This window comes from Natrix helvetica (genome assembly GCF_964273705.1).
Source record: "Natrix helvetica genome assembly, chromosome: 1".
Lineage (NCBI taxonomy): Eukaryota > Metazoa > Chordata > Lepidosauria > Squamata > Natricidae > Natrix > Natrix helvetica.
Window position 1 is genome coordinate 270,330,768 of NC_138548.1, and position 15,243 is coordinate 270,346,010.

Sequence of the window (15,243 nt, forward strand, 5' to 3'; positions counted from 1 at the left end):
ACCTACAACTTCCCGAGCGCTCTCATTCTTCCTCTTCATTTTCGACGACCGCTTCCCCCAGTGGGGCGCGCAGATAGATGGGGCGGGGGTGAGGGTGGGGGAAGAGAAATCCCGGCGGCTTTTCGGGTTGCTTTGCATTGATTTTGCTTGCCTTGTAGCCGGCTTCCCTTCTCCTGCGGGGCTCGTGTCCCTTTAAGAGCCCTGGTGGATTGGAGCACATAACCACATTGTCTGAGCGGCCCTGGCCGGGGAGGAATCTCCTCCCGCATCTGCAAACTCTGGACAGAGGCAGACTGGAGGAGGGAGGCCGAGAGGGGAGGAGGAAGAGGAAGCAGACGCCGAGGGTGGTGTGGCTCACTCCTGCCTATCCAAGTTGCCCGCGAGCTGCGCCTAAAAGTTTGTAGTGAACGTTTCTGTAGCAGCCGTGATTCCACCACCCTCCCGAAGAAGGGGGCTCTTTCGCCCGCCTCTCCTTCTCTCTCTGTCTGTTCCGCCACCCCCATCTCCCCCTGCCTTTCAGCCCGAGGTGTGCCCCGTTTTCTGCTTTGCTTCTGGGGTTCGCGTTGCAGACGACCAACGCTATGCCCCGGAAGAGTATCGTGGAGGTGAAGGTGCTGGACGTGCAGAAGAGGCGAATCCCCAACAAGCATTATGTGAGTCTGGGGAACTCCGGCGGGTGGGCGGGCAGGGTGGGGATGGCCAGGGATCTGGCCCGTTCCTGGTTTTCAAATGTAAAAGCGACCCTTCTGTTTGGGTCGGAGCTCTTAGACAAGGCTTCTCTCTCCCTATGGGCAATGGGCAGGCTGGAGAGGGTCGGGGGGGGGGAGGGAGGCTGAACTGGCAAAGAGTCTGCCAGATGGCTCTCCTGACTGAGGATGATGGAATTGCAGTCCACGGCATCTGGAAGGGCACCAGCTTGAAGAAAAGGCCCGCTCAAGGATCTCCCTCTCCACCCTTTTTGCAACTTCTGTGTGGTCCCTTCCTTTCTCGGCTAGATTTCTACTCCGTGAATGTTGTAATTGGAGCATTTCGCCTGTGCCTGTGCTGCAACTTCCTAACGAGCCAAGCAGGAAGTTCTTACTGCTGCCTGGTGTTTTTTTCCCCCCCTTCCCTTCTCCCATTTCTTTTTTCACTATTGATTTTACAAAGGCAGGACTCTATTGACCATCCAGCATTCTAGGTGACTGTTGAGTCCGTGGCAGGTTTTTTTTTGTCTCAAAATGTGCTTGAAATGTTAAACTGCTGGAGAGAATCTGGAGCGCGGCTGCTGTCCTGGCAGAGGAGAATCCGCTACATTGGATCTCTCCCTTTTGAAAAGGTTTTTTTTTCTGCCAGATTTGTCTTCCCACTCCATGCTTTGGGTTTCAAAGCCCTATGCCTGCCGTGTGATAGGTCAGCTGGGCTGTAAGAGAGGTCTCCTTCAGACAAGATGCTGAATATGATGAGACATGTGCCTATTCCCATAGACTCATAGGACAGCCCATGACATGCAAAGAAAGAAAAAGCAGTTTAAACAGATTTTTAGATCATCCAAGTTAGTGCCCGGTATGCTTTGCAGACATTGTACAGCAAGAGAACTTTACTGCATAGGTTTGCAGTAATGGATTCTCTCTGAGGACTTGAATCCTCGGGGGCTGATGCCTGCAATTGGTTGGATGCTGCAGCAGCATATCATCTCGAGAAAAGCAGAATGCATCTGCAGAATAAGCAAATACCTCTCATTTCAGGGTTTACTCTCATCTTGAGTATCTGGTTTATTTCCTGCTGAATCCCACAGTTAACCAGCCCTGCCATCACTTCATTTAGTGCAATAAACATTCCTCATGCATTACAGATTGGGGTGGGAATGCATTGTTTAAGCCCCGAAGAGTTGGCTAGCAACTGAACTGTTAAAGAATCTGAGACAATGTTTAATCAATTCATAGCAAAAGTGGAAAGCCATAGAAGTGGGGGGGGGGAGAAAAAAAGGGTCTGAAGGCTGAAGTTGATTGCTCTTGATCATAATGTAGAAAGAAGTTGAGTAGGAGATGGCTAGGATGCAGAGGAGAACAAGGAATGAATGGTGGTGTAGAATGAGAGTTTTGTTAGAATACAGGTTTCTCGTGTTGCAGTCTGTAATTACTACTTACTGAATTTAAAGCAAATGATTGCAATGTATACACCTCTAGTGGGGGGTTTTATATACAAACTTTATTTTCTTTTTGGCAAAATATAAATAAATATCTTATCAAGACAGGAGAGTGCTTTCTTTTTTGGTGATAAATTGATAATAGGAATCCAATTCTGTTCAGAATATTCTGCCCTTTTATAAAGCTGTCTGCTCATCAACAGTAGGCAGACATTATGCTTAAAAGATTTACTTTGTTTTTGGGGGGAGGGGACTTGGGATCTATCTATTGGGAAAATAGTAGAGCAATGGAAGCTGCTACCCCCTTGGAATTAAAAATGAAAAGATATCTCAGGACATACAGTCAATTCAGAAATGTGTTTTCAGGATCAAAGCTCATCTAACAGTTCTGTTCCTACACACAGCTCGTTATCCAATTATCTTTGCTTTTACAATCTCTAATTCACGATCTTTCTGTGGGTAAGCGAAAGTTGTTGATGATACTGTTACTAAACAATAGGAAGTTAGAAATAGTTTCAAATCTATTGCAAATTGTCCTGATCTATCAGCCTCTTTCTGTCTATATTAAGCCTATCTTTGTAATGCTTCAGAGTTTTGTAAATAAAAGAGGGGGGGACTTCTCAAGGATCTTTGAATGTAACTTTTTAAAGAAGGATCCCGATTCCATCTTTTCCTCTGAGGAGCTCAAGATAATATGTACTTGATCTCTAGGTCATGTTGTCATCAGAACACCCACCCACCCACACACACACACACAAATAGAGTCTGGTGATTGATTCCACTCATTCAGAGAAGGTAGAGTGGTGAGTCCATTCTGGAAGTATCTTTCCTTATCTGTGATTATAACCAGTACATACCACAACATAGCTGGCAGTCTTCCAAAATCCAATACTGATGTGAGACAATACAGCCAGTGGGAGGGAGAGTGAGAGTCAGAAAGAAGGCAGAAAAAAAGTAGAGTGATTAACATCTTGTGCATTTTTGTTTATTTCCAAGCAGAACTTTCTTACATTCAGCAGAACTTTATTTTCAATTAGGTTTGTGTAAAATGATGGACCAAGTGCAGTTATATCTGCTTAGCTTTGGATACAGATAAAATTGTTTTTCATCTGAAGGCAGCCTGCTATCATGTTAAACTGAGAGAGAGTTATGGAAAGTCTCATTCTTGCCTGTTATTATACATAATAACAGATGCACTTCTGCTTTAAAATGCAACTGAAACTTCTTTAGAAAATCCCACACAGAGAAATGCTGATTAGATATGCACTAGTTCTGTGGAGCATTATAGTGTGCAAGAAAATAGGTGGTATGAGGAAAGGATCCAGGATGCTCAATGCTAATATTATTTACTGCAGAGCACAGAAAAAAAAGAGTTCTTTTTTAAAAAACTCTTTGGTGAATGATAGAGAATTGTGTCTTCTGATGCTCACAGTATAATCATTGTGATAGATAGCTCCATGATAAACAGAACCAATGACTGCAGTGAAATGAAGAGCCAGCGAGTGGATCAGCTCTTGGAATACTGCATTCAGTTTTGGTCGACACAATGTAGAAAAGATGTGGAGACTCTAGAAAGAGTGCAGAGAAGAGCAACAAAGATGATTAGGGGACTGGAGACTAAAACATATGAAGAACAGTTGCAGGAACTGAGTATGTCTAGTCTAATGAAAAGAAGGACTAGGGGAGACATGATAGCAGTGTTCCAATATCTCAGGGCTTGCCACAAAGAAGAGGGGGTCAAACTATTTTCCAAGGCACCTGAGGGTAGAACAAGAAGCAATGGGTGGAAACTAATCAAGGAGAGAAACAACTTAGAACTGAGGAGAAATTTCCTGACAGTTAGAACAATTAATCAGTGGAACAGCTTGCCTCCAGAAGTTGTGAATGCCCCAACACTGGAAGTTTTAAAGAAGATATGATAACCATTTGTCTGAAGTGGTGTAGGGTTTCCTGACTAAACAGGGGTGTGGACTAGAAGACCTCCAAGTTTCCTTCCAACTCTGATATTCTATATTCTTCATAATTGCTCTCTAGACAAGGAGATGTCCTGAGATTACCCACAAGTACTCCAGACAATTGCTCCTCAGGAGGAGACTTCAGAACAACAGACTGCAAGGAAAGTCTGCAGTTTTAGAGCTCTGGGAGATGAAGGAATAATCATCTTGCTCAAACCACAGTTGGGACCTTTAAAAGGACACCGGGTTTGTTTCCTTTTCTAACCAGTTTCAGAAATGGTTTTTTAAGCTATTAGGAATCTTTGGATCAGCAAGTTTTACAGCACTGGATGAGTTTCTTTCAATCCTTAATGAAATGAGTTTTAAATAAAGGTTTAAGGATTTCTGGAATAGCAAATGGGTGAATCTAAAATCAAAGACTTAAGATTTTAGAAAGTTACAAATGGAGTAATGGTCCAGATAAATTTGAAATAATTTTTTTGAATTAATGATAAAGAATCCTTCCTGATAAAGAATACTTTTGCTTTGAATTCTAATAATAAAGATACTATAATAGCATTTGCTTTATCATTTTAATGATAAAGAATACTTTTTCTTTGAATTCTAAAAATAAAATAAAATAAAATAAAAATGTAAAAAATGGACACTAAAGGGAACTAGTTACAATTAAAGTTAAAAGTTTATTGCAATTAAAAGTTACAATTAAAGGAGAAGAGAACTTGAATTAAATTATTAATGCAGAATGTAGCAAAATATTTTAACATTGGACATGGATAAGTTTGAGCATTAGACCCAGAAATTAATGTTTAGTGTATCTGCTTCTATAGGTAGACAGTATGCAAAATATGCTATATAAGAGGAGTAAGTATTACCTGACAAGATTGAGACAGATTTGAAATTGAATTTAAAAATGATTGGCTACAAGAATGACACAGAAGAAGATATTACATTGGACATATAAAAGAAACTGGCCAATGCCTTAATAATTAGACGAGATATACAAATAAATAAACCAAGAGAGTGACCAGGATAGTTTGCTATATTGGATTTACAAAAGAGCCTTGTTAAAGTTCGAAGTATTTTATGAAAAGGAAAGAAAGAAAAGACAAAGAAAAAAATGAAAAAAAATCGAGTTCTAGGGCATTATTTAGACTAAAAATCAATATTGTTAGAAGTAAAAGGAATATAAAATTGGTTTATTTGATCAAGGTTATAATAGATATGTTGGTATCTCTGATAACAATGGAGTTTTGCTGACATTTTGAAGGAAATTATAAATTTTATAGATTTGTTTATAGATAAAGAGATGGGATATGAGAAAAAGACATAATTTGTTGTATTTTAAGAGAAAGCGATAAGATACTAAATTGTTTATATTTGTGATGAAGGGGGAAGTCCCTTCTTTACATATTTCTTTTTTTTTTACTGTATTCTTGTTTTTCCTTCTCTATTTTTCTTTCTCTTTTTTCTTTTCTACACCTATTTTTATTTTTATTCTTTTAGGTTTTTTTAAAAGTTTGTATTAATTTTACTGTTGTAAATTGTAATCTTTAATAAAATTAGTGTGTGTGTGTGTGTGTAGAAAGGGATCTCCTCCCATCTCCCTGTTATTTCTTACACCGAATTTGAGTCATCATATTCAAATTTCTATGCATATTAGGGCATGAACCTGAGATTTAATTATCCATATTTTTGCTCACTGTGTGCCTGCTTTCGTAGTATTTTTGAAAGGAAAGAACAAGAGTTAGCAATAGCACTTTGACTATATACACCTTTACAGTGCTTTACAGCCCTCTCTAAACCATTTACAGAGTCAGCATATTGCCCCCAATAATCTGGGCCCTCGTTTTACTAACCTCGGAAGGATGGAAGGCTGAGTCAACCTTGAGCCTGGCGAGATACAAATTGCCAAATTGCAGTCAGCCAGCAGTCAGCAGAAGTAGCCTGCAGTACTGCACTCTAACCACTGAACCACCGTGGCTCATATTTTTGGATGGTGAACCTATGTCTTCCCAGTTGTATTATGCTTTTGATTCCCATCAGCTGTAGCCTGCATGACCGGTATTCAGGAAGATGTAAACATGCAACATCATAGCAACATTTGGAACCTACCTGCTGTAGCAACTGTGTAAAACCAGTTGCAGGGAATTAGTGATTAGATCAGCCTTCTAATCAGCTGCCATCCATATAGAGAGAATTAGGTGTGTATTGAGTCAATAGTGTAAACAGAGGGCTAGTTGGAAATTACCCTTCATTGTTACTAATCATTATTTGCTAGTTTGAAAACAGGGAGAAATATTTAATGTCTTCTGATATGTATTGATTATTTCTTGCAAATGTTACTATCTTTCCTTTTTTAAATACATCCCTTAGAGTTATTTTCAACTATATGGCCTGATCTAGAGAATACTGTAGAGAGGGGAGGAAAGAGGTAGAGAGGACGGGAGAGGAGAGAGAGAGATTGATTTATGAATCTTCATTGTTTGTTACAGTGTATTCTTTACTTACCTTATTCCTTATGTTATTTACGGTGGAAATATATTGACTTAACCCCTTGGAATAACCTGAAAATTGTCAGGGATGTCATAATTTAGTTACAAATTCATGCTTCAGATAAAGACCCATAATTATTACATTTCCTCTTGGCAATTCAGACTCTTTGTCCTTCTCCAGAAATGGAAGGTGCCACCACAAATAAGTTTGCTTTTTTGGATCAGTTACATGACTCTTTAACCCTTAAAAGGATAGCAAGCTTAAGTTTCTATAAACTAGCTTTTAATAACTTTCATAGGAATGTTTGACATATATTTTCTATGTAATTTTGCAAAGTAGATATTTGTTATTTCTGCCACTTGTTCTATATTATTCAGTTGTCATATTTGTTCAACTCAGCCCCCAAAGCAAAAATATATAAAAAAAGTTTACTCTGGGTTCTTCAGTTAATTATATATTTTTATCTTTTGAATGTTGGGTATGGTCAGATTAAGAGCAATTTGATTTGTGCATATAGTGAGATTAATATACATACTTGTACATTAGTCTCATTATTTTTGCCATGAAGCTTGTAGAAAATTCAGAAGAACATAGCATAACACTTATTACTTATTCAAGGATCATTGAGTCCCAACTTCACAAGAAAGAGGAACTCCAAACAATGGGGATGTAAATATTTATATGGAGGTTGAGTGGTACCGGCTGGGAAATCCTGGGGCTCTCATTTATTGGCTGGTTTGGGGAATCTAAGCATATCTTTGTCAGTGTATCAGGGGTTATTTCTATCATTAGGCAAAACTGCCCTTTCCTGAGTGGCAACAAAACTGGGAAAGACCATTGTGAAGATGATGGAATATTGGAGGATCCCTGATAGGATGAGGCAAGGAAAGGAGTTGAGTTTGATCATGGTAAGTCAGTGGCAAGGTTCACATGTTGCACTAGGAACTACTAGCCTTGCTGTTCCACCGTAGCTTGGTTTGGATTTAATATTATTGAATTACTGTACACAGTGACCCCAAACGTAAGAAACCATCCCACAGAATCAAAACTAGACGGAAAAAAATATTCTGTACTAGACCTAGTTTTCTCACCTTATCATCTCAGGTTTGCTAAAAGCAGCTTGAAACCTGCAGAAAATTCCTGCTAAAAGTGTGACTATGAAATGCATCTATATGTCTGTGAGTATTTGTATGTGCGCACAAGCCACAAACTATACTTTTCAAAAATTGCACGGCCAAGACCAAAAAAATAATAATGAGTTGAATGCATCACTACCAGTATAAATTAAAAATAATTGCCTGTAAAATAAGGTATCTCAGTTATGAAAATAATTGTTATGCGCAGTTGAGATTCAATCTGTTTTCTGATGAATGAGCCATTCCCATTGACATGCATGTATAGACTTTCTTCTCCCCTCTTTCAGGTAGAACATGAAGTAAAAAGAACCAGATGGAGGGAGATAAAGGGCAGCAGCATTGGGGAGAGGGAAAATGGAAAGAGAAAGAAAATTGAACTGGGAAGGAAAATAAGGTATACAAGCCCAGTTGAGGCACTAGAAAAGGAACTAGGCAACTGCTCGCTTTCAAAACTCAGCTAAAAAGTTTGAAGGCCACCATGCTTTTCAGTTGCATCATTAATGACCCTTTGCATCTCTCATTGTTTTATTTTCCTCAGTGTCACCTTTTTGTTAGTTTTCTCTAAAATTATTGACGTCCATCAACTATAGGGTTGATTTATATTCACTATCTTCGTGTTTGTTCTGCAGGGTACATTGAAATGGGTGGATTCTTACATAACAGTGTAGATATAAGACAGTCTGACTCACAAGATTGTCCTGAAAGTAAAGAGAGGAAAGGAGAAAAGGTTATGTGCTCATTGAAAGAAAGGACGAACAGGGTTTTTAAAAATGACATTGTTGTTTCTGAAATCCTGTGAATGAAATGAGTGCTGTCGTGAATCAAGATGCTATTTCCATATGAGTAAGACAGATCTGCAATGATAGTTAATTATAGGACCTGCAAACCATTTTTTCCACAATAAGTAGGAAAATGAGAGTGAGTCATCTTACCATAACAACCAATGGGCACTATAAGCTGTGTTGGAACCAATAATAAATATTCTACTCTGTCCTTTCTAACCATAAAATTGTCTTTAATTTTCTTCCTAAAATCAGCTGCTTAGCATGCTACGAAGGATGGTTGGAGCTTTCTGAGCTTGGTTGTTGCCTTGCAGAGATTTCATTATCCAAACTAGGTAACAATATCAGTGCATTTGCAAGAAAACAACCAAATCCAGGGAGCACCGAGAACCCCTTATTTCAACCTGAGCTACACATATTCTCCTTTATTAGTTAGTATGCAATGAGCTTGATAAACTTCCTGCTCATTAAGTACTATAGGCTGTGAGCAGAATATATAACTTTATTATTGGGTTGTTCAAACCTTATAATCTTTGGAAAGACACAGATCTAAATGATATATGGAGAGTGTGCTATAATGCAGAAGATAAACACAATCTACCATCCTGTTGTTTGGTCTTCTAGATATACGGGTTGTATTTGAGACTTATAAATTGAGTCTGGGAAAGAGCTCAAGTTGCAGTACGTTTTTATAGTAGGAGAGACACTAGCTAAGGAACTAGTAGGATATTATTATTGTTGGAGTCAAAGGGAAGAAAAAGAAAATGAGTGGGAAGCAATAATGGCCTCTGGTCATCTTGGATTGCCGGAGATTCTTGGTTGATTCAAGATTGCTGTAAAAGGGTTGGCAGAGAAATAAAAGAGGAGAATGGCACTGCATTCGGATCCTTCTATTTGGTGCAGACACCTAGAGGGAGAACAGGATCTGAAGGCACACACACACAAAATCAAAAGGTTGCTAATTGCAAAAGGTTGCCAGCCAATTTTAACAAAAGCCCTTAATTAACTCTGGGAAATTTTTCATTTTGGGTAGGCATACTGTTAAATTAACTGAAGGAACGTTATTGCCAGAAGACAGATGTTAAATCTAAGAATGTAGATCAATTTGGCCATGAAACAATTCACCTTCTTATTTTGAAGGCAGAAACTTAAACAGGGGAAAGAGCTGAAGCTTTGTAACTTTAGCTGAACTCTTCTTGCTTGGTTATCTGAAATCATCACTCTTTCTTAGAAGCTATATTTTTCTATCCGGGATAAGTTACCACTAAAAGTTAAAAATAGCTTGATTAATAAGAAGCTTCTTGTGTGCAGTAGTTTGATGTTTGATCCTAAAAAACACACCACAAGGATTTTAGTTACGAGGTAATGAGAAATTGACCAAGTAAAGGGCAATGAGTGCCTATCTTATAGTATCTTTAAAGCACACAATGATTCTTTTGAGATTACGGTCCTGGGCTTCTTTATCTCTAGCCTGGCTATAACAGAAGAGTCCAAGATATCTAAGGCATCTGTGCCTTTTCATTTTGCTTCTATTTTCTGATTTGAGGGGAAAACAGGCTTCAAATACATCTAAAGACTCAATTGGAATTAATGGGATTTACAGTAAGTGGAATATGTTTGAACATTTATCTGCATGTCTCGGAATGATCTTTTAAAACCAGTTGTAGTCCACTTGCTCAGATCCTCATGTTAAATTTCCCAAAGTCTTCAATGTGCTGTGCATTTTGAATCCTGATGTTCCCCAGACTTTCTGCACCTAGGCCGCTGTACCTTGAAGTTAGAACAGTTGCTTTATTCATAGAAAACAGAGGCCATGGGTGTTAATCTAGCAGCAATCTCTGATTTAACACTAATAGTATTCATGTAGATTTTTCTTCTTCTTTTTAAGTAGTACATTTATTTGGCACAAACGTTTGTGAGCTACAACTTGTTTCCTCTTGCATAGTGAGTTTGTTGGTGTAGCCAATCGTATGTTTGAAAATCCACAGGAGTATAGACTAACGTTTTACCAAGTTGATGCCCTTTGGATTTTAAGGGTTAAAGCTTCAGATAGGGAGACATCATATTGGGGGAAACTAGTCTACCTAGTTTCCTTGTTGCCATAAAACAAACATGGGTAACACTTTATGGTTAAATATTAACGGAATAGATCAGATATATTTTTGTTGGGGGTAGATTATTCCACCCGACCCACAAGAGCTACAGACAGCATGATAGACATGTGTTGCTGCATGCCTACTCACAACCACTTTGCGTCACTAGTTGTCCCTGCAAAAATTCTTATACGGATCTTCACAGAGAACTTGGAATGGCTTTTAGAACAATCATCTGGACTTGTCAAAGGATGCAGCTTTTCCACTGCTATAACAAGAGGGTGTCTCTCTCGGTCAAGCATGACTTTCAATGCACCTCCATTGAATGCTTTGCACAGCCATGATGGAAATGCTGTAAATCAGAGCTTTCAAACCAGGATTGCAGGCCGGATGCATGACATGCTGGCCACACCCACGGCCAGTTTAGCAAAGGAGAAAAAAGTCCCGATACGTCACACGCCGCCGCTGTGACAACACAGGTTTGACACCCCTGCTGTAAATTATGGACCAAAAGCTATCCCTTGTTAACAGCTTTCCCAGTTAAACCTTGCATGTTTATTCATTCCTTTCTTTGTCAGCATTTGTATTGGTTTAGCAAATCTTTCTTACAGTATGTTCCTGCATGTCGGGGCAACCGTTTGAACTACAGGCATAAGAGTTGCTGCTCTTTGGATTTGTATCTAGCATGTAGTTGAATAAGTCCGACAAAAGGAAAATAAGTGTGATGATATATGTGAAAGAAGTGCACAGAAATATTGAGACATAGCAGTTTGAGAATGGTGATCCTGTTGAAATCATTTCAATAAGACGGAAGGAAAAACAACACACATTTATTGTGAGGGTGGACTGTAGACATAATTTCATCTCCGATTGTTTTAGGATTTCTGGTGAAATTGAAGATAAAACCATATGTTGGAAAGCAACCACTCTCCATCAGATTATTATAGTAATTAATATTTTTATTTTAATGTATTGGATGGTTTGCATATAGCAGCTCTACCCTGCTTTTTTGCCACTGAAAAAAGAATTCCAAAACAGGAATGTTGAATTACTGTGTCTTATAAACCAGCGATCACCAACTGGTGATCTGTGGACCACTGGTGGTCAGTGAGAAAATTTTGATGGTCCTCAGAAAAATTATTTGCATTTTGTATATTGCACTAAATCAGGGGTACTCATACTACGGCCCCTGGGCTGGATACATGCAATGAACACTTGTGTTGCTGCAGAGAGTCTCCCCCTTCAGGGTCTTTTTGTGCAGGTTGGAGGGGGGCAGAAATTCCCATTTGGGATCTGCTTCAGCCTTCTGGTGTGGGGCTTTGGCCGAAGGCTGGAGAGAAGCGCCGCTGGTGGCAAAGAGCCAGAGAGTCTTGTTCCAGTGGGACTGCATCATGGCCTGGAACTGGCTGATCATGATCATGGTACCCGTCCTTGCACTCCCGCAGGTATTCCCTTTGCTTGGAAAGACTATGTTTGTAGTCCCCAGTGAAGTGCTTCTACTGAGCCTCCTTCTCGGTCAGATACGATTTGAACTGAGCCAGCTATTTTGCCAACTGTTTCTTGTGGTGGCTGCTTAACTCCAACAACTGATTCCGTTTGGGGTCCTAACGAGCCTGGGTGGGCAGGTGAGGAGTGGCTGGGAAGGGAGGGGCGAGTAGAGGCCAGTGAGGCACCCCACGACATGAGTGACATCAAGTTGGCCATGCCCATCCAATCACTTGACCACCTAGTCACACCCACCCAACCAGTCATTAGGCAGATCATATTAGTGGTCTGCAGGGTTTAAAATTATGAATTTAGTGGTCCCTGAGGCCCAAAAGGTTGAGGACCCCTCTATAAGGTTGCAGTAATCATGCTATGAGATGTTACATTTCACCAGATTTGACTGTAATCCTGTTTTGTCTATTATATAGAAATAGTTCTATAAAAATCCTATAGATTCACTCTTTGAAATCAATGGAATTTAAAAGAAATCTAACCAGCCTTCCTACATCATTTGATTGACATGGGAATTATTTGTTGAGCATGGAACAAAGCAGTCATGATTCTACATAAAACTGGTGGTGTCTCTTCTCATATTCTAGAAAAGACAACCCGAGTCTGTTTTGCAAGGTGACAGAAGTTTAGGAATATAATCCGTTGTCTCTTCCCTAATTAGGGATTGTAGAAGCCATGAATCAGAAGGAGCCTGGTATCACCTCTTCTGTGCAACAGATGTGATGAAAAGGCATAAGTGTTTCCAATAACTTTCCACCAGATGCATAGGTGTTAATCAGATGCAGCATTTGAAAAGGGGATAAGGCAAGAGGTGACAGGAAAGCATGGTGGATATGTAAGTGAAGGTTATGTGTGAGACAGATTATAAGTACCTCCTCAATTAGAAACTAATCTGTTAAAAAAAACCTATTGTGTTTGCCAGGAGGTAGCTTAAAACCTTTCGATGTATGTGAATTCAGAATTTCTCACTCTAAAACGCAGTTTCATTGTTATAAAATGGAAAATTTGAAATCTGTAGTGTCTGGCGGAGGGATTAAAATGCATGGATATTATCTTGTCATTTTGAGTCTTGATATCAAGTTTGTGCCCATTAAAAGCTTTGTGCAAAATCTGACTTGTTTGTGTAAGAATTCTTTGTTACTCAGAAAAGGTGCTACTGGAGCACCTTTTCTAGGATTCCTATGGGGGATTTAAGTTTAGTGTGTTTAAACCTTTTGATTAAAATATACTTTAGATTATAATAAGAGGTTCAGTTTCAAAATAATGTATCGTTTACATACAACAAAGTACATCAGGCTACAGCATAATGTGATTCTGTGTCAGTACTCAGTATGTTCAGTACTCAGTTTTAGCCACTTAACTTTTAAAAGGCACAAAATGTGCAGAAATGTTTCCGGAAAATGCTTGGAATGCAATGAGAGAAAATGGAATGAGATAAAGCTATGTAGTCTTCTCTCTCTCTTGTTCTGGAGGGCTGCTACAGAGAAGATGCACTTCCTGGATTCCAGCAAATGACATTGTTTAATCATAGAAACCTGCCGCATGCCAACCCTGGGCAGATACTATGGGAAACAGTGTGACTTCACAGTGACTTTACGAAAAGAAATTCCCTTGGAAGGATCATGTGGTTATGAATGTGCCCTTGCCTAAAACAAACTTCCAACTCATATACAAGTTGGGTTTCTGCAGAAGCCTGATGTTGTCAGCCTAATGCGTGGGCTAACAGATACAAACCTAGCCAGATAACAAGTTAGAATATTGACTTAAGTCCACATCAACTTCAAAGTACATCATTTGTTTGCTTTGTAAGGAAAAAATAAATAAAAGCAGCATTGTAGAATACACATTTCCTTTTGATAAGACCAAAGACTCAGATTGCTAATCTTCTGTAGGTTTTTTTTCCAGAGTGATTGAAAATTACTGATCTGATTAATCTGGGGATCCCCAGAATGATATAACTTGTTCAAATTTGATATAAACTGTCTTGCTAAATCCGGAGGAATGTGAAAATAATTTGGGGGTTTCACTAGCACTAGCAATTAGTGTGTAAGTTTTAACTTGTTAAAAATTGTGTCTCCTATTTTGTTCTGTTTCTATTTAATATTTGATAAAGTAGATTGTAAGAGTTCTTTTATATCTTGGGTGTAAGACAGAAATCTGGGATACTCATTCTTTGAGGCACCGTTTCCTTAACTAGTGTTGATTATGGAATTCCCATGATACTCAGAGAGTATAGCCCAAGGGAAGCTGATGACTAACGTATATGAAAGAGTAGGGTGGGGAAGGCTGTTTTTAAAAATAGTCCTGCAGCTTAATTTTGATTGGGTTGGGAGAGGCAGGGACATGCTATGACACAATGTAGAAGTAAGATATTTTGTAGTTTCAAGGAAGCCTAATATATATTCACTAGTGGGAACATGTTTCATAAAACAAAAACTGAGGATGCATTGGTCTTAAATAATCAGAGAAATTACTTTGTCAAGTGCAAATAAAGAATTGAATGCAATTTAATTAGCTAGGTCCTCTTGTGAAAGGAACATATAATGAAAGGAAGCCAAAGCAATTAAGATAGTAGATCACTAGGACCTCCAAGAACAAAGAAGTTGCACAAAGGCAGAAGAAGAGCAACCTCAAAAGAAAAGAAACGGAAACACAAATAGGAGCAGGCCAATGAGACCAAATAGTCTGAGGAATGGTCCATCATAACCAGCTGTAAATTGCTTCAAGATTTCCCCGAGTGAGAAGTGAGGTTAAAATGCTGTAAATAAAGTTGGGTCAGAGTTAAAGATGCAATAGGCATTTTCCTTTAAATAAGCTATAGATTAGAAGAGAATAATTTGGCTGTAGGGAGGAACTTGATAGATAGCAAGGGGGAAATGTTGGCTTGTGTTTTAAATAAGGATTGGCATCTTTCCGAACAGTCCACATCTTTCAACTCTATACATAAGCAAGCCTGCACAGATATAACCTTTTACTAACTTGTTTAAATTATATCTCAAATTATGTAGTCTTCACTTCAGCATTCACTAGAGCAACTCTCAGCATTGTTGCTCGGTCATTTGATTGTTCCCGATTCTTCATAAACCAGTGTACAACTTTCCACCAAGACTGACTGTCAGCTCATGCTTATGTCACCAATGATAGTGTCTAATGATTTGC

The 15,243-nt window shown here is 39.0% G+C and overlaps 1 protein-coding gene across 2 annotated transcripts in view; it reads left to right on the forward strand.

The window, feature by feature from the left end:
• Positions 1–236: 236 nt before the first annotated feature.
• SH3PXD2B (SH3 and PX domains 2B) overlaps positions 237–15,243 on the forward strand; it is a 134,737-nt gene continuing 119,730 nt past the window's right edge. For both annotated transcript variants that reach the window (XM_081944515.1, XM_081944521.1), the window contains exon 1: positions 237–653. In XM_081944515.1, the coding sequence (XP_081800641.1) occupies positions 582–653 (72 nt within the window). In that variant the 5' untranslated portion in view covers positions 237–581. The remainder of the gene's footprint in view (positions 654–15,243) is intronic.